General features: G+C 36.4%; 1 protein-coding gene across 4 annotated transcripts in view; it reads right to left on the bottom strand.

Annotated features, from left to right (window-relative positions):
* SMC5 (structural maintenance of chromosomes 5) overlaps positions 1-20958 on the bottom strand; it is a 104676-nt gene that overhangs the window by 15799 nt on the left and 67919 nt on the right. For all 4 annotated transcript variants that reach the window (XM_049895515.1, XM_049895516.1, XM_049895517.1 and 1 more), the window contains 6 exons: positions 18967-19061; positions 18190-18322; positions 16219-16392; positions 15945-16114; positions 13968-14091; positions 13406-13528 (listed from right to left, as the gene is read on the bottom strand). In XM_049895515.1, coding sequence (XP_049751472.1) covers positions 13406-13528; positions 13968-14091; positions 15945-16114; positions 16219-16392; positions 18190-18322; positions 18967-19061 — 819 coding nt within the window. The remainder of the gene's footprint in view (positions 1-13405; positions 13529-13967; positions 14092-15944; positions 16115-16218; positions 16393-18189; positions 18323-18966; positions 19062-20958) is intronic.

Raw genomic sequence — 20958 nt, 5'->3', positions numbered from 1 at the left:
TTCCATTAAACCTCAAACTTTAATTTGCACAAAAACACCAGGTAGGGGATGGATATTGTTAAAACATTATTAATACTCTAGCCATATACCAGAACTATTCCATTAACATCTCCGGGACCAAGGCCTGAATATCTGGTGATTTTTATGCATACAGCATGAGGGTAAATTAAACCAAGACAATAGTTATGGTAAGTAAAAGGATATAAACTGGACTGAACTGAAAATACAACCAATCCTTTATATATTTACTCCTCATTCACTATCTTCATTGTCTGACATGTCACATTAAAAAATGTACCATCCAACTATTTCACACATTAACGACATACACCTGGCAGTAATGAATGCCAAGATGCAAGGCAAGAATAATACTGGCTGTGATGGTTAAGGATATGGGTCAACCTGGCTTGGCCCTGATTCTCAGTGGCTTGGCAGTTACGTAATAATGTAATCTGGCAGTTACATAATGACATATTTTGGCAGTTATATAATGACATAGTCATCCTCCATTTTTGCATAACACCAATTTTTGCATAATGACCAGGTCTTTGGGACCTAACTATTTCAATAAGTGAGGAGTGAGTGTACGAATCACTTAGTACTCTGGTTTCCTTAAATTAATCCCTCAGTTACTACAACCTGAGGGGGTAAAAAAAAAGATTAAAGACTTCTACTCAACCCTACTTTTCTCTCTAGGGTCCACTATACTTAGGCAAATATAAAAAACAAGGACAGAAACTAAACACTCCTAATGTCTTCTATTCTTGTTCCCTATTCCTCTAGACTCTGCTAAAATATTAGAACATGAAGAGAAAGAAATATTCTTGAGTTGACTGTTTAGGGCCCTAGGCTTAGGAGGAAAAAACCTCATTCAATAGTTTCCTTCTGTTTAGTGGCATATGTTGAGTCAACTATATGAGAAAATGTTCTTTCTCTACATACGTGTTGGTGACACATGTCTTCAAATAGCACATTTTTTTTTTTCTTTCTACACCACAATTCTTGCTGAGCTTTTATTTATTTGGGGGGGGGGAGTACAGTTATATAAGGTAATATTGTAAAGTCAAGCTAGAGAAAAAGGCTTTATTTACATTTTTACTTAGAGTCTAAAAAAAAAAATAGAGTCTAGCCTTTAACAATTAATAAAGAATAGAAAATATTCTATCTATATAAGCTATAAGAGGGACAAAGATGCAAAATTTACAAAATATCCCTCACCAACATCTCAAAAAAGTTTAAATTGTAAGTATATATTCTGGGAGAAATTAGTAAGTACTATTTCTTTTCCGAAATTCATTTTGAAAAAGTTCAGCTGTCATGGAAAACAAAAACCAATCCGTTGCTGTTGAGTTGATTCTGACTCATAGAGGCCCTATAGGACAGAGCAGAACTGCACCACAGGGATTCCAAGGAGGGCCAGGTGGATCTGAACTGCCGGTCTTTTGGTTAGCTCTTAACCACTACACCACCAGGGTTTCTGCAGAAAAACCTTGACATTAAATAAGAAAAAGCCTTTCTAAGAGAGCCCTCTAGTGGAAGAAATTATAATTATCTACAGAATTCATTAAATAGCACTTTGCCCATGAAATTATTTACTGCCACAAATATTCTATTTAATAAGAGCCAAACAATATGAAAACCATCTTCTATATGAAAGGAATTAATAAGTACGAGGTAGCATAAACTTTTACTACATTAGCTGGAAATTAACATTTCTTCACTTTTCCTTTCATACAAATATAAGCATCAAATTTCATTCCAATGTGATTTCAAATTCAAATGTTAACTACAAGTTTTAAAACATATCAGAAAGAATACAGATTTCCAAATATGAAATTATTTATTTTTGTATTTTTTAATTGTCGACTTCAATTTGAAATGCAGAAATCATTGGTCTTAATTGACTTTTTAATACACAAGATTAGGAGTTCTATTCCAATAAATCTAATTGTAAACAATGAGCAATGGCAATAACACTATTTAATTGTAGACAAATGCATAGAAACAAAACTTTTATTAGTGGTTACCAAAGGCTGGGGGGAAATGGAGAGTTATTGCTTAAAGGGTACTGAGTTTCTGTTTAGGGGGATAAAAAACATTTGAAAACGGTTAGTGGTGATGGTTACACAATATGGTATCTATAATTAATGTCACTGAACTGTACACTTAAAAATGGTTAAGATGGCAAATATTTTGTTATATATATTTTACCAAAATAATAAATACTATTTACTTGTTAAATAATTTTCTTTTCTTCAAAATTACATATACATCATTTGAGTTAAAATGTCTCCTCTGAAAACTGCTTTCTTTGTGGGAGAGTGGTAAGCAGGTAGGCAGAAGAGAGAAGGCTGGATTAAAAGCACAAAATTATTTCCTTAGTGTTAGGACAAACAAATATATTAAAAAATTTCCAACTCTTTTTTTTCCTTTAATTGAACTTTAGATGAAGGTTTACAGAACAAACTAGTTTCTCATCAAACAGTACGCAAACTACTGTATGACACTGGTTAACAAACTCACGACATGCAACACTCTCCCTTCTCAACCCTGGGTTCCCTATTACCAGCTGTCCTATTCCCTCCTACCTTCTAGTCCCTGACCCAGGACTGGTGCACCCTTTTAGTGTTGTTTTGTTCCATGGGACTATTCAATTTTTGGCTGAAGGGTGAACCTCAGGAGTAGCCTCATTGCTGAGCTGAAGGTGCATCCGGGGACCATACTCTCAGGGTTTCTCCAGTCTCTGTCAGGCCAGCAAGTCCGGTCTTTCTTTTTGAGTTGGAATTTGTTCTACATTTTTCTCCAGCTCTGTCTGAGACCCTCTATTATGATCCCTGTGAAAGCAGTCAGTGGTGACAGCCGGGCACCATCTAGTTGTACTGGAAAAAAATTTCCAACTCTTACAACTACTATTAATCCTGATATAAATTTGTTTTTAAAGGAAGCATTGGCTTCATGGTAGGCAGTACATCAGGCATCTTGATACGCATTATTACATTCAATGACTGAAAGTTAGGTAAGTATCCTAACATAGCTGCAGTTAAGGATAAGCTTGGAGTGGCTGGGCACCTGCTGAAGATCAAAAATCACGTAGATCTGTTTACCTCTGGCAGCTTACTTAACTGTCCTAAAAATATTCCAGAAGTTAGTGACATAATTACTAAACTGTGGCTCACAAACCATTTGCCTTTCTCTGGGGATGTTTTGTAAGTCTGGAAACTCTGCTACCCTATTTGCCTTCCAAAAATTTGAGGAAGTATCAAACTCCACAGTGGTCAGCCAACCCTAAGTTCCTTCATAAGGGGCCCTGGTGTCACAGTGTTTAAAGAGCTCGGCTGATAATTGAAAGGTCGGCTGTTCAAACCCACCAGCTGCTCCAGGGAGAAAGATGTGGCAGTCTGCTTCTGTAAAGATTTACAGCCTTGGAAACCCTGTGGGGCAGTTCTACTCTGTCCTATAGGGTCCCTATGAGTTGGAATTGAGTAGACCGCAACAGGTTTTTTTTTTTTTTTTTTAAACACTCCTTCATGAATACAGGAGCCCTGGTGGCACAGTGGTTAAGTGATCGGCTGGCTACCAACCAAAAGTTCGGCAGCTCGAATCCACCAGCCACTCCCTGGAAACCCTATGGGGCAGTTCTACTCTGTCCTATAGGGTCGTTTGGCTTTTCATGAATATTATCCTTGCTCTAATCTTGTGTCAATCTTTTATGAACTTATTTTCACAATCCAGGTAAAGAACAAAACCAGAAGTGGTACTAATGGTTCCTTAGGGTAATATGCATGTGTCCAAAGGGACAAAATAATTTCTCCCGGGTTCAGATGAAGTAGGACAGCAAGGAGAACAGATAATAGCATGTGCAAGTAAATGACAAATGTGAGAAGAAACGAGCAAGTATAAGAGAAAGTGAACTACCACACACCTAAAATCTCCTATATATTCTTTTTTGACTCATCATTCTTGATATTTAAAGTGTGTGGCTGGTAAGTATGGTCAGTCAGTCTCAAACGTTTATCAAATATACAGAGCAAAAATAAAAGATAGGCCCACTCTCTCCAAGGATCTTACAATAGGGCTGGTAAAACAATTATAAATAAAAAGCATTTAAGATCTTCCATATCAACATATGAATAAAGAAAACACAATGTTACAGAATACTGCTGAGAAAATGTAAAATAAAGTCAGGGGTAGTATTAAGTAAGATTAGGATGGGAAAAGTTGTGTGTGTGAGGGGGGAGGTGCTCTAGTTTTGAAAGTACAGGGAATTTGGACTGGCAAAGGTGAGGAAAACAATACAGGAAAAAAAACAAAGCTAATAATAAGCAATGGTGAGAAGACCATGCTGGAACAGTCAATCAAGGTTAAAAAAAGACTGGGGTTGGGAGTAGACATGAGAAGACTACTAGAGAGCTTTGGATCATGTATGATAAATAACAGAGAACACTGTAGATTTCTAAGCAGCAGAATATGATTAAAATGATAAATTAAAACAATTTTTTTTTTTTTGGTAGCTGAATGAGTACAACTCTGGTAAAAAGTGAGGCGACAACAATGAGGTCTTAAGTGCCTAGACGTAGGTGGCAGTTGAGGAAGCAGAAAGAACTATGGATATTCAGGATGCGGTAATGTCTGAATTGGGGCAAAGGTCAGGGGAAAGAACAAACAAGGGCAAAAAGAGAACCAAAGTATGTTAAGTTTCTCCAATTAACTTTAAGCAAATGAGCTGAGAAATTAGCATTATTGAAATATAATCAAAATAATACATAAAGAGTTACTTTGGCTATTTATGTTTTCTAGATAACAAAGATGAGTATTTAATTATAGGAACTGTAACTGTAAATGTGCTGTAATACTTTGGTTTAGACACAGGAGAATTTGTTAAGAGGCTGAAAACTGAGTGGACATTGTTTCTAGATAACAAATCTCGAGGGAGAAGCAGCTAATCAGAGATTATTTCACTGGTCAGTATTATGTGGCTATCTTTGTAAAGAATTAATTAGTGATTCAAGGATTGAAAACAAAACCTCCTCCCAAGAAACCTTCCCTCCCTCCAGAACCACAGCAGTCGGCTCCATTCAAAATACTAATACTTCTAATACATGTAACAGAGAGCACCTTATCAGTTCGTACCTCATTTAAATATATCTATTTAAACTAAGGCTGCTGGAAGAGTATCTCTCACTGTATCAAGTGTGGTTGAAGTTTTGAGAGTTTACTCCAAAGCCATCATGATTTGATGATATACTTCTGTACATATGACGAAACCATAAACGTTTGATTTAAAAATAAAACAGGATTAAATATTATACTGTGTGATTAGACTTAAAGCTCCATACAGTATCTGCACAATGGGTCAAATTCCTCATGAAACCTCTTCTGTAATACCACTTCCTACGCTGAACAACTGGGTTCATAGGCATGTTCAGTGAGGTAACTTTAGCACAGGCTCTACAATTATTTACTAATAGAATCACACCCTCATGAAATAAGTGCTGATGAGGCTCTCCTTTAGTAGCTAGTTCCACATCCATCAGTCCACCCTCAACCTCTGGTTAGGTCCCACGTTTGGTTTCTTTTTGCTGGATCCCTTTGACATATTCAGAATGGCCATTGCTACCCTTGCTGCCTTCCTCTCCTCCATCTTTTTTTTTTTTTTTTTTTTTTGGTGGCAGGAAGGGGAGGGAGAGGGGACTTTCCTTTCCTGTCTTTCAAGCCTCTGGTTTTTGCTCAAAGTGAACTAACCAATTCTACCATCTCAAGCCTGACCTTCGGCTCACTTTGGCTACATGTGTTTGTGCTTGCATGCTCCAAGCTCCTTATCTGCTAACAAAATTCTTATCTTCTATTCCTAGCCATAAGCTTTTTGAGGAAGCCAGAAGGTTTGAGGAAGCCGGTTTCAGAATAACGTAGCTGCTACTCTACTCTGATACGTATCACTGCCAAAACGGTACCTTCTAGGGAAGTTGAAGAATGGGTAGAGACAGAAAGGGGACTTGGTGTATCAGGTAAGTTACAAATCTGCAACATATATGGCAAAATGTCAACATTTGTTAAAAAGAGATAACAGACACACCAATGTTTGCTGTTACTCTTCATATTCTTCTATGTTTATAATTCGATACTTAAAAAATGTTTTAAAATGACACTGTAAATATTTAAAGTATACGATTTTTTAAGTTTTGACAAATATATACATGCAAATATATCACCATGATCAAGATAACAAACCTATCTATCACCCTCCAAAGCTTCTCTGCGTCCTTCTGTACCCTTCTGGAATCCATCCAACTGTACCTTTCCCAGGAAACCAATGCTTTGCTTTCTGTAACTAAGCAGTCTGCGTTTTAAAGAATTTTATATAAATCGAATCATATAATGTGTACTCTTTTTTTTTTTTTGTCTGACATTTTCACTCTGGTTGAATGCTTTGAGATTCATTCATGTTGTTTCGTGTACCAGTACTTAATTCCTTTTTAAACAGCTGAGTAGTATTCCATTGTGCGGATACACCACAAGTTGTTTATCTATTCAACTACCAGTGGACATTTAGGTTGTTGCCAGCTTTTTAGCTATTACAATGAAAGCTGCTACACATGGATATATGTTTTCACATCTCTTGGGTAAATACTAGGAGAGGATTGGTTGGATTGTATGGCAGGTGCATGTTTAGCACTTAAGAAGCTGTCAAATTTCTTCCCAAGTGGTTGTACACATTAAATACCCACTAGTAGCGTAAAAAAAAAAAAAAAATTTTTTTTTTTTTACATCCTCACCAGTACTTGGTATGATCAGTCTTTTTAAATTTTAGCCATTCCAGTGGGTCTCTGGTAGTATCTCATTATAGCTTTAGTTTGCACTTCCCTACCGACTAATAAGGAGCCCTTGTGGTGTAATGGTTAAGTACTCGGCTGCTAACTGAATTGCCGGAGGTTCAACCCACCCAGAGGCTCTGTAGGAGAAATATCTAGTGATCCGTTCCTGCAAAGATTACAGCCTAGCTGTGGGGACCATGGTCTCGGGGAACATCTAGCTCAAATGGTGTAACATAGGTTATAAAGAAAATGTTCTACACTGTTGTAATGGATTGAACTATGTCCCCCCAAAACATGTATCAGCTTGGTTAGGCCACGTGTAGGTGTCCTCCATTTTGTGATTTTCCTATGTGTTATAAACCATAATCTCTGCCTGTGGTTAAAAAGATTACTCAGGTCACCTCCCTGATCCAAAAGGGAGTTTCCCTGGGGTGTGGCCTGTACCACCTTTTATCTCTCAAGAAATGAAAGGAAAGAGAAGCAAGCAGAGAGTTGGGGACCTCATACCACCAAGGAAGCAGAATCAGGAGTGGAGTACTTCCTTTGGACACAGGGTCCCTGCTCCTGAGAAGCTCCTCGACCAGGGAAAGATTGAGGACAAGGACCTTCCTCCAGAGCCAACAGAGAGAAAGCCTTCCCTTGGAGCTGACGCCCTGAATTTGGACTTGTAACCTGCTAGACTGTGAGCAAATAAATTTCTCTTTGTTAAAGCCAAGCACTTGTGGTATTGTATTTCTGTTATGGTAGCACTAGATGACTAGGACAACTATACTTTGGTAAGTAGCGTCCGGGGTCTAAGAAGTTTGTGAGTGGCCTTCTAAGATACTCCACTGGTCTCACCTCATCTGGAGCAAGGGAGAATGAAGAAAACCAAAGACACAATGGAAAGATTAGTCCCAAGGACTAATGGACCACAACTACCATGGCCTCCACCAGGCTGAGTCCAGTACAACTACATGGTGTATGGCTACCACCACCGACCGCTCTGACAGGGATCACAATAGAGGGTTACAGACAGAGCTGGAGAAAAAAATGTATAACAAAATTCTAACTCCAAAAAAAAAAAAAAAAAAGACCAGACTTACTGGTCTTACAAAGCCTGGAGAAACCCCAAGAGTATGGCCCCTGGACATCCTTTTAGCTCAGTAATGAAGTCACTCCTGAGGTTCACCCTTCAGCCAAAGATCAGATAGGTCCATGAAACAAAAAACAAGACTAAATGGGCATACCAGCCCAGGGGCAAAGATGAGAAGGCAGGAGGGGACAGGAAACGTGGTAATGGGGAAAAGAAGAAGAGGGTGTTGACTTTGTGGGGTTGGCAACCACTGTCATAAAACAATATGTATATTAACTGTTTAATGAGAAGTGAGTTTGCTCGGTAAACAGTCACCTAAAGTACAATAAAAAGAAAAAAAAAAAGGATGAAAAGATTTATATCTACCGACATATATCTTTATGTTTCATTATATGAAAAAAGTTTCAGAATTAGTTCTATTGTATTAGGTTCTCCTAATATACTGATAATATATCATACGAAAAGGAAAAAATTAGAATATTATACATCAAATTGTTAATAAAGATTATATCTGAGGGGGAAAAAAAATCACAGCCTAGAAAACTCTATGGAGTGCAAAGGACCTCCTCAAAGCATTAAAAAGCAAAGATGTCACTTTGATGACTAAGGTACACTTGACCCAAACCAGGGTCTTTTCAACTGCCTCATATGCATGTGAAAACTGGGCAATGAAAAAGGTAAACAGAAGAATTGATGCCTTCAAATTGTGGTGTTGGCGAGGAATAATGAATATACTGTGGGCTGCCAGAAGAATGAACAAATCAGTCTTAGAAGAAATACAACCAGAATGCTCCTTAGAAGCAAGGATGGTGAACTTCATCTTGCTTACTTTGGACACATCATCAGGAAAGAGCAACCGCTAGAAAAGGACATCCTGTTTGGTAGAGGGTCAGTGAAAACAAAACTCACTCAGTCAGGATGGATCTGATTCACTAACATTTTCTTAAGATATTTTATTATGATCATGAGAGGCATTGGTTCTGTGTCTTCCTTTCTTGTAATGTCTTTGTCCAGGGATGCCAGTAATGCTGCTAACCATTCTACAGTGCACAGGCCAGGACCAAAACAACAACAACAAAAAAACCAAACCCACTGCCGTCGAGTCGATTCTGACTCATAGCGACCCTATAGGACAGAGTAGAACTGCCCCATAGAGTTTCCAAGGAGCACCTGGCAGGACAGGACAGCCTCTCATAAAATTATCCAGTCCAAAATGTCAATAATGACAAGGTTGAGAAACCCCGTTACAGGAGGTTTAATCAGATTGAAATTTGATTTTTTGGTAAAAACATTTCACAGGTGGTGGTGTGCCCATCTATCAGGATGCACATAAATCTGGCTGTCTTTTTGTGATTTTCGCAACTAATGCGATCTACTGATTCATTAGCAGTCACAAAATGGTGATATTCTAACACTACCATTCCTTCTTCATTTATTAGCTGGAATACTTCTCTAAAAAGAAACTTCCCCTCATCACTTATTTATTTACCTTAAGTAACAGTTCACATAGGAAAGGCAGGATAAATGCTAGATTTATTTACCATTTTAAAAAATCATGAGCTAGTTCCCTGACATACTTCACAAGTGACTGACACCCACACATTTTTTAGTTATCATTATGAATCTGTGGATTTAGACCTTTTTGATATGTTTCAATCCACAATTGGCTCATCTTTGGCCAATCGGAGGTTCTCCAAGTGGCTCCTGAGTCCTGTTAATAACCAAGTAGTTTTTGATAACTTCTTTGCTTTCTGATGTGACAAGATGACCCAGGCTAATCTTACACAGTAAACCCTGCGAACGTCAGAACTTGTGTAAGGCGGAAACCTGTTAGAGAAGGAAAAGTCATATATTTTCCACTATGAGAGAGTAACAGAAAAGTGGTAGGATAGCACCCTGTCAAAGGCAGAAAACTTGAGAGTCCCGGAAAACCAAGGCAGTCCCGTCGAGTTCTGGCTCTCACAGGTTTCATTGCACATTTCTTTCCCCAGACCTGTCACCAGCCATTTTTCCAATAAGACATTTTAGTGGGAAATAACATTTAGAGATCACATCTGAGTCTCCTCAGTAGACAGAGCTAGGAAATGCATATACATTTCTCTTTTAGAAAAAATACATTATGAGTTCTTCTGATATTTCCAATTCATATTTAAGATTCCAAGGTTTTTATTACTTGTTTTATACCTGAATTTATTTTCTCATACTGAAAATCCTAGTTCAAATGACATTAACATAATTATTTGCTTTATTCCATTAATATACTACAAATATTATTAGCAATATGATTACTGAACAGAGTGTAAGATTTTCTTTGCAATTTGTTTTGTCCTTAGAATCAAATTAGCTTGTTTTACAGTTACTTGGAATTTTTCTTGATGAGATTATGCTGCTAACTCAAAATACAGATTCACATGTTTCATTTTGCTTTTGTCATTAAAAGTTTGCCTTTTAAAAAATTTTTAATTTTGTTGTGTTTGCAAAACAGTTACATGGTTCAAAAAAGGAAAAAAAAAACCCTGAATGTTTAGATGAATGGAGCTTCTAACCCTGTCCTTGCCCTCCGCTATTGGCAAATAAGGAAAAAAAAAAAAAAAGGTTTTAGCTTATTTCTAAAAATACAACCTCTCCTCAATTATGTAAAATTGGCATTATGCAAAAAAGATGACCAGATCAGATCACAAAATGGAGGATGACTACATCATTACATAATGGCCAAATTATACCTTACATAACTGCCCAAACCACTGAGAATCACAGTCAGCCAAGTTGACACATGACCCTTAACCATCACAGCCTGCGTTACTCTCACCTCACACCTCGGCATTCATTCCTGCCAGACATATATCATTAACACACAAAATAGCTGGATGGTACATTTTTTACTACTGTTCTAACTATGAAATTGCAGATAACGAGACAGTTGATAAGTGAAGGGAAGGTGTATAAGGAAACATACAGACATAGCCATCACTTACCCCAACCCTTTCTTGGAAAACGATAACATATTATATACACTTTTCTCTGCTTCACTTATCAAATATATTAGAAATCACACCACAGCAGGATACTGAGATATTCAAGCTTTCTTTTTTATCTCTGTTTGCCTAGTATGCCTTTGTCCATACATTTCTAGTAGGTTTAAAAACCAAAAACCAAACCCAGTGCCGTCGAGTCGATTCTGACTCATAGTGACCCTATAGGACAGAGGAGAACTGCCCCATAGAGTTTCCAAGGAGCACCTGGCGGATTCAAACTGCTGACCCTTTGGTTAGCAGCCGTAGCACTTAACTACTATGCCACCAGGGTTTCCCTAGTAGGTTTACTGAGTTACAATTTACATACCATAAAATTCACTCATTTTAAGTGTACAATTCAATTATTGTTTGCAAATTTAATGAACTGTGTACACATCACCACAATCCAATTTTAGAACATTTCCACCATCCCAAAAAAGATCCTTTGTGCCCATCCTTTTATTTTTAACCTTTCTGAATCTCCTTCTTTTAGACGTACCTTTTGCGCACAGTATAGTGTTGGAATTTATTCTGGAAATCTTTTTCTTTTTATAGATGTTATGTCCATTTACATTTAATAACAAGATTATGATTGGTCTTTGGTTTTAGCTGTGTCACTGTTTTATGTCATATTTATTTTGATGCCCTTTATACGTAAGTATATAAAATATGCAATCTTTACCTGTATGATCTGTTTTATCGTGCCTTCCCTTTTCTTTGCAGATCTTTGGTAATTAGAAAAGTTACCTTTGTGAATATACCTTATTTAATATTTAATATCCTTATGTCTTTAATATCTTTTTCGGGATAGTATTGCCTCCCCACTATAAACAATATTGACACTGGCTAGTAACATCTCATCTTCCTTTCCCAAAGCATCTAATTTGGCGTACTATCCTGTTTTCTGATTATAGCTACAGGACAACCAGCAAGTATATTCTATTAGACTTATACTGTTTTCTTTTCCCATTTTCAAGGAGTTGTGCTTTAGCAACACAGACTTATAACTATAAAGCACATATTTTACTGTCTCTTTCATCATGTAGTTCTAGTTCTTCTCAGGAAGGGACTTTTTACCACAAGGGAGTTTTGGCTGGTTTGAGAATTCACAGGGCCCAGACTACCCCAGCACTAACTATTCAGCCTTTCTGGAGTCTACAAAGCCCCCTCCCAGTTTCAGCTGCTCTCAAATTGGTCTCCTGAGCTTTCTACAACCAATGGGTCTCCTCCCTTTAGAGGGGAATACCTGCTAGTGATCTGATTTCTGGGTTCTGTAAAGTCTTCCTTCTGCTTCTTACCACAGTTACTGATACCATGCTGGTCTTGCTGCTGTTGCTGATTTGACTGGACTGTAACCACTTGTATTTTGGAGTTTGCTGAGATACCCTGACTCTTAGTTTTTTGTTTTTTATTTTGTTCATTTCTCTAAAGCCTCTCTTTTTTTTTTTTTCATTGTAGTACTAGTAAATACATAGGTAACAAAACATTTGTCATTTGAACAATATTCACACGTACAGTTTAGTGACATTATATATGTTCACCATGTTGTTCAGCCATCACCATTAACTGAAACTTAGGTTTCTTGTACGTGTTAGTCCATGGTTCTGTTATGGTGGTGGTAGTGGTGGTTGTTATGTTAATCCTACTTCCTCTCCTATTTATTGGAAAGGATTTGGGGAGGTTAAAAAACTATGCCACTGTCACTACCATCTTGCTGCCAGCTCTTCTTTAAGTCTTAAGTTAATTTAGTATATCACATTCCTCACCACCCCACAGATTTCAATGTTTATCATCATTTCACAGATAAAATATTTGCAGAAGATCAAATCACCAAATTATACACTAGGCTAATCTTCAGTGTTAATTAGAGCTCATCTGCAGTTTACTTTATGGGATGTACAACCTGTAATTAAAGCTACTAGTTGCTACTAGCTTTGGTGGTGCAGTGGTTAAGCATTAAGGCTCCTAACCAAAAGGCAGGCAGTTGGAATCCATCAGCTGTTCCTCAGAAACCCTATGGGGCTAATTGTCTACTCTGTCGTTTAGGGTTGCTATGAGTCAGAATCAGCTCAACAGCAAGGGGTTTGGTTTGGTGTTTTGGTTTAGTTGCTACTTGGTAATAGTAATGACTATAACTGATATGGATTAAGAAAGCAGACAGCAAGATGGTAGTGACAGTGGCATAGTTTTTTAATCTCCCAAAATTCTTTCCAATAAATAGGAGAGGAAGTAGGATAACATAACTCCGGTTTTCAGTAACTACATCAGATACTCTGATTTCTCTTTTTTGATGATTACCACACCTATCCCCTGATTAAACAGCATGAAATCCATAGTACAAAGTGGTTCAAGTATTGTCTCCTCATCGGCAGGATGCATCCAATTTGTATGTTAAATAGCACACAACAACAAACTGTATATTGCAAATGATGATAACATAATATGTTTTCAAACTGGTCTTGAGGCTAGAATCCCAAAATAAAGAATAAAGGCAAAAATCTTACCTCTGTTAGACGCAGTTGTGAAGATGCAGCCATATAATCGGATTCTAATTTGTTCTTCTCGGAGATAACTGTAGTATTTTGAAGAATTAAATCTACTTTTTGCATATTTAAAGAAGTACAAATCTAGGAATAAAACCCCCGAAGAGTTTAGTTTCTATGCTACCTATGTTTTAGAAATAAGAGAAATGAAATTGTTTAACAAAATTATGAACCATGAAAAAATAACATTTTTCTAACGTGACACCTCTCTTAAATCTTCTTTTTATAACTATTTCTTATACGGGAATTTTTTAAAGAAAGTGTTTTCCTATGTATGCAGTCACCTGGAATAAAATAATTCAGCCTTAATGAGTACTTTCAACCTATGTATTAACCTATAATAGGAAATGTCAAGCAATGAAGCAAGCTGAAATTACTGATAAAAATCTCTTGCTTATATAAATAAAACATCAAAAACCTTATCTGAGACCAATCTCCCTCAACAACGCCCTCTAAAGATTTTACTATCTTGTCTAATTTACCTTCTATTAAATATATAAATAAAAAATTTTAAATGCCTTACCTTTATTAGGTTCGTTAATTCAGTAACAAGTTTTGCTTTTTGGACATTTATTTCTTTGATTTTGGTACTTGCTTTTCGCTCTTCCTCTTCAAGGTTGCAAGTATCCTGTTCCATTAGCTTTAAACTGTATGAAACACAAAGTGATACAGAAATCACAGTTAAACACAAAAATTCAGCCAAAATCCTTAGGCCACCTGCAGTTTTATGGGCTATTTAGTAATGCTACTTAGATGTACAAATGCGAGCTCCTATATTAAGCCATCATTTTCTGCAATCAGTCAATATCAAAAAGTATTTGTTGAGACATACTGCGTGCTCAGTACAGTCTAGGTAATGCTCGTGCTAACAGTGTAGAATGATGAGTTCCTGAAACAACTTGGAACATGGATGAATCTAAAGGACATTATGCTGAAGAAATAAGTCAATCACAAAAGGACAAATACTGTAAGATCTCATTTTATAAAACCAACAAGAACAACTATATAGAGAGAGAGACCAATGTTCACTGGTGGTTACGAGGGGTGGGGGTGAGGGAGGGGGATTCATTCTATAGATAGCAGTCACTTTTTACTTATGGTGATGCAAGAGGCAGCACTGACTATGGGAGACGCATACACAGCTTAACCGAAGAACTGATGCCACTAGGATGTGCACACAGACGCACACAAAAGATGTTTAGGTAAATGCTAGGTTATATATTATTTTACAACAACAAAATACATGTGTGTGTTTATGTGTGTGTGTGTATTCATATATACATAAAAAACAAATGAGGGCCAAAGAAACTGATACTTCTTTGACATAACCAATCACCTCATGGGATTAGTTTTCTTGGTTTGAAGACTTAGGGTCATAGTCTCATGGGACAATTTGGTCAATTCACGCAATATAGTTCATAAAGTTTATGTTCTACATCCTAGTCTGGTGAGTTGTATCTGGGGTTTTAAATGCGAGCATCCATCTAAGATACAACTATTGGTCTCTACTTGTCTGGAGCAAAAGAGAAAGAAGGAAACCCAAGGCTCAGAGAAGGAATCAGTCTCTAAGGCTGTCTATAAGAACTAATTCTTAAAGGTTATTCTTATGAGATTGGTGATCGATGTGTATGTGTGTGTATGTTAATGTATCCACAATTAAAAGATGTATGTGGCTTGGTGAATCACTCTTTTCCAAACGATCAGTGCATGATGTAACAAAATCATTCATTGGGTAAAAGACCCATTTAAAGTCTAATGGATTTTAATGTAACAGAGCACACAAGTTCCTGATATGGTTTTAGATTTCAAACTGTAATTAACCTTTAAGAAATCACACCTGGGCAAGTTCTGATATAATATTAAAGAAGAGCAGCCACAATTATCTGAATAGGCTATTAAAATACTCCTTCCTTTTTCAACTACTTATCTGTATGAAGTCGGATTTTGTTCAAGTACTTCAACCAAAACACCACCTCACAACTGACTAACTATTGAAGCAGAGATGAAAATCCAGCTGTCTTTCATTTAAATCAGACATTAAAGAAATCTGCATAAATGAAAAACAATGTCACTCCTCTTAGTAAATTTATTTGTGTTTTGGAAATGTTATTTTTTCATAAAAACTTTGTTAATAATATATACTGGGTTTATTATTATTACTTTTAAAATGAACACTTTTAGCATTTTTCACTTTTAATTTCTAATGGGGTAAATATCAATAGATATAACCATATAAACAAAACTTCAGGGTCTTCAATAATTTTAACCATGTAAAGGGGTCTAAGGACCATAATAACTGAACTAGGGAACAGAAAAACTCACAACACTTACGATTCACCTCCTTTTGCCCTGGGAACTAAAATTCCATTATAAATAGTAGGAATAAAACTTTAGAGAATAATTATTATAAAAAACGGTTGTGGGAACCGTGTTATTTCAATAATACTCATTATCCCCATACATCTCTTTGTGCTCTCCCCCCAAATAGGCTGAAAGATACCTTCCTAGTTTGGAACTAATTTTTTGTTCCAATTGTCTTTTCTTGGTTTTTCTTTCAAGAAGGTCCTTCTTCTTTTGTCTAAGTTCATTGTCCTTGTGTTCTAGACGTTTGTTTGTCTCACGTAAGGCAATCAATCCTGAGTCCACTGCATGCAATTTTCTATTAATTTCCTAGGGAAGATTGAAATTGCTAATATATTTTTAAAACAAGTTCCAGTTAAAATATTTTAAATCCAGTTAATATTATTTCTAACACTCAAATTGAAACAACCAACCTTCAGCTGTTCTTCTAAGTGTCTTCTTTGCTCTAGATCTACAGTGACTGTGAGAAACTGGGCTACTTTTAAGGATGTGTTGCTGGAAATAACTTTGTTTGAATAAAAAGAAGTTTTCACCACATACTTTTCTTCTGCTGTATAAATTTGTTTTAATCGAGTTTCCTGTATCACCTACAATGTAAAACAGTAGTATTAGTGCACATCGAATAAGAATTATGATACATGTTTTAAAGAATGAAAGAATTAAAAAAAAAAGATCAGGTAAATTTTGGAAGATTAAAATATATTAGATACACTTGTTTTTTTCTTTTTTTTAATTTATTGAACAACAACTCTATCACAGTAGCTGATACATTTCAAGTTATTATTCTGGAAAACCACGTTAAGTAAAAGAGAATTAGGAAAGAAACAAAGCATAGAAAAGTCTGTTGTATCTCCATTTGACTATACAATCTCTCTCAAGTGCGTATATTTTTTAAGGTTTTGTTCCATCTAAATAAGAGATACCAAGAGCTACATGCCCCACAGTTTCATCTGTGTTATCTTGGGTAAGTCATTTATGCTCTCTACTCTTTAGTTATACTGTTCAAGGATACATGACCTTATACTTAGCTCCTGGATATCTGGGACAATACTTAACGGAAAAACTGTATTTTTTATAGGGTTTTAAATAAAATATTTCAAAGACTTTTTTTTTCCTTGGGACTTTTTTCTCTCAATAACTTATTGTCATGGATGGAATTATGTCCCTCCAAAAATGTGTATATCAACTTGGTTAGGCCATGATTCTCAGTATTGTGTGGTTGTCCTCCATTTTGTGATTGTAATTTTATGTTGAGAGGATTAAGGAGGGATTGTAACACCACTCTTACTCAGGTCACCTCCCTGACCCAAGGTAAAGGGGGTTTCCCTGGGGTGTGGCCTGTACCACCTTTTATCTCTCAAGAGATAAAAGGGAAGCAAGCAGAGAGTTGGGGACCTCACACCGCCAAGAGAGCAGCACCAGAAGCAGAGCGCATCCTTTGGACATGAGGTCCCTGCGCCTGACAAGCTCTTCAACCAGGGGAAGATTGAGGACAAGGTCCTTCCTCCAGAGCCGACAGGGGGAGAAAGCCTTCCCTTGGAGCTGACGCCCGGAATTTGGACTTGTAGCCTACTAAAAACTATGAGAAAACAAATTTCTCTTTGTTAAAGCCATCCACTTGTAGTATTTGTTATGGCAGCACTAGATGACAAAGACACTTACATAAAGAATTTTAAAGCATTCTAGGCACCATAACACTATTGCACCAATTTCTGTATATTTATAAAGAATAGTAGGCTGTGATACAGATTTTTCCAATCACTAAAGTTTCATAACCAATACTATTCTGCCTCATTTCCTTCCAGAGGTTTACAGTCTAAATAAAGAGATAAAACATACTTAAGCACACTTAATTTAATAGGGTATAAACTGGTATCCACAAACACTGAATAACGTGGAATAAAGGGGAAAGACTGGATGAGGTGTATGAGATAACCTGCAGTGGAATCTTTAAGAAAGGGAGGGCTTACTATACCAGTTCTAAACCAGTCTATCCATTCTAAGATAAAATTAGAAAGGTAATCTAGAATGCAAGAATTTAAAATGGTTAAGCCATTAATATAATGTATGAATATAGGTTTATCAAGCAAGGCAGAATCAGGTAAGAATGTCAGGTGTTTCTTTTGAGGATCTAAACCTTATTCAATTAATCTAAAGGTATTAAGTATTTATTTACTCTAGTTAACTTTACATCATTTTTTCATAAAGTACCAGTCAACAGTCACTGTTTTATGTCATACTGAAAATGTAAAATACAAAGATAATTTGCGCATGGGTAAAAACAAAATGACAAACTTATTTAAATTTCAGACATTTTTGCTTGGTTTTAAGCTAAGAAGTTTTAACAAAATTACATTTTTAGTGAAGATTCAATAATGTCTTACCCTCTCAATTCTTTCTCTGGTCCTTTCAGTTCCTACGGGAACTTCATGAATATGATATTGGCAGCAAAGATAACTCATTACAGGATCAGGTGCATCAAATAACTCTCGCAAATAAGAGAAAAACCCATATTGTCTGAAAGAAAAAAGTACCCATTAGGTTCTTCTTCTTAAAATACTACAAAAAATATAATAGTTGATAAGTGGCCAATAAACAATAAATAAAATGTATATTGTTTAATGTTAGTATAGGGAAAGTTTTTTTTTAACATTTTAAAATCACTTAATATTGATTACTACCTTATTTGAAAAGTTTATGCTTTTTTATGAGTAAAGACTACTAATTTGTTTTGTTGTTTCTTCCACAGCTTTTATTTTCAGAATGTCTACTTACATCTAGGGTTATTTACTTACACCTATTTTATAATTGCAAACTGACATTCAGTCCTTCTGAAAATTATTTTTGCATTATGAAATGATGATTTACCATTTTATTTTCCTAAGAGCTAACCACTGTTTTAGCAGCTTTTGTTAAATAGTTCTATATTGCTCTAGTGATGATAAACATCATCTTCATCACATATTACATATATCAAGATCTGTTCCTCTGTCTAGAGTTTTTCTTCCTTTAGACTTAAGTAGAAATCCTATAAGGGAATAATAGAGCCTATAACGAACATATGCATGTGACACAGAGATAATTAAAATATATTTAAGAGATATACAATTATTCAATAGTCAAAGCAACAGGCTATTTCTAATAATATTTTCAAGACTTACTTTAGTTCACTCAGAGACCTTGAAGGTGCTTTGTCTGCATATGAACTACTAGGAGCAATAACTGCATTTACTCTTAATTTTTTGTTGTCACGAACCTAAATATAGGGAAAAAATATTATTTTAATTACCATAAACGATCAATTGAAATTACCACATTCCCACTGGCATTCATAGATGAGTATAAATTTAAACACTGACTGGATATTTAATGACACTTAGGAAATTTTTTAAGATATAATAATGACATTACAGTTACGTGGTTTTCAAAGAGTCCGCTTCTTTTAGAGATACAAACTCAAATATCCTCAGACAAAATAGTAGGAGTAGAACTGCTTCAAAAAAATACAGAAGGGGGGTAGTTCTGCTTCTACAAGTAGCAGATTATCTTCTCTTGGCCTACACCTTTTTGGCAAATGTTTATAAACTCTGGGCAAAATTTTAAAAACCAATTATTGAAGGCACCACAAACAGAAGCTAGAGGGAAGTTGACACTTGAAAGAGAGAAAGAACAAATCAAACTCTCGAAAACCAAAGACAAAGAGAGACTCCTGAAAGTAGCAAGGCAGAAGAAAACAGTCACATATAAAGGATCCCAGTAAGATGGTCAATTTCTCTTCAGAAATCTTGGGGCCCAGAAGGCAATGCAAGGACATATTTAAAGTGTGAAAGAAAAAAAAAACAACAGTCAACCAAGAGCACTATACCCAACAGAACTGTCCTTCAACAGATGAATGTATAAACAAAATGTGATAAACAGTCATGCATCACTTAATGTCCATGATACGTTCTGTGAAGTAGGATGTTGTGCGAACACCATACAGTGTTTCAGTTTACAAGGCGAGGGTAGGGCAGAAGGGCATTGCCTCTGGGCTGAGGACTTGGCTGTTCAGTGCCCGCCCGAGGCTGAAGGCACAGGGAGGTAGGGACTCAGGATGCGGGCCAGCACCCCTGGAGCTGGCCAGGCATTGCATACCACTTCACAGTTTACAAGGCACTTTCAAAAGCCTTGCTGCTTTTAATCCGTCTACAGCCTCCTGACCCCATTTTATAGGTATGGAAAACAAGGCACAGGAGGTTAATTGGCATGCCCAACATAACTCGGCCAGCAGATAGCAGAGCTGTCATTGATGGGGATTTCTGAACTCTATTAAACCTTATGGGGCCACGGATGTATACACAGTCGGATGTTGCCTGAATGGGCATTATGCAGTGCGTGCCTGTATGCATACAATGGAATATTATTCAGCCATAAAAGAAATGAAATTCTGATACATGATATGACATGGATGACTTTTGAAAACATTATGCTGAGTGAAATATGTAAGACATATAAGAAAAAATATCATACGATCCCACTTACATGAAATATCTGGAAACCCTAGTGGCATAGTGGTTAAGTGCTATGGCTGCTAACCAAAGGGTCGGCAGTTCGAATCTACCCAGCACTCCTTGGAAGCTCTACGGGGCAGTTCTACTCTGTCCTATAGGGTCGCTATGAACTGGAATCGACTCTACGGCAATGAGTTTTTTTTTTTTTTAATGTGAAATATCTAGGATAGGCAAGTACATAGAGATCAAAGTTTATTAGTGGCTTCCAGGGACGGGCAGGAGGGGAAACGGGGAGTTACTGCTTAAGTGGTACTGAGTTTCTGTTAAGGGTGATGAAAAAATCTGGAAAGGGATAGTGGTGATGGCTGCGAAACATGGTGAACATAATTAATGCCACTGAAATTGTGCACGTAAAAATGTTCTAAAGGACAAATGTTTTGTCATGTACATTTCACCATGATAAAATTTTTAAAAAAAGGCAAAAGACTTGGATAGATGTTTTACAAAGGAAGATAATATGAATGGACAATAAACACATGAAAAAATGCTCAATATCATCAGTCACTGTAGAAATATAAATTAAAACCTTAACAAAATACCGTAACACACTCACTAGCATGCTTAAGATTGAGGGAATTTTCTAGGGTAATATATTGACACGTG

Source organism: Elephas maximus, chromosome 9 (genome assembly GCF_024166365.1).
Source record: "Elephas maximus indicus isolate mEleMax1 chromosome 9, mEleMax1 primary haplotype, whole genome shotgun sequence".
NCBI lineage: Eukaryota > Metazoa > Chordata > Mammalia > Proboscidea > Elephantidae > Elephas > Elephas maximus.
The sequence above is the reverse complement of the archived record's forward strand: the minus strand, read 5'-3'. Positions and strand labels throughout refer to the sequence as shown.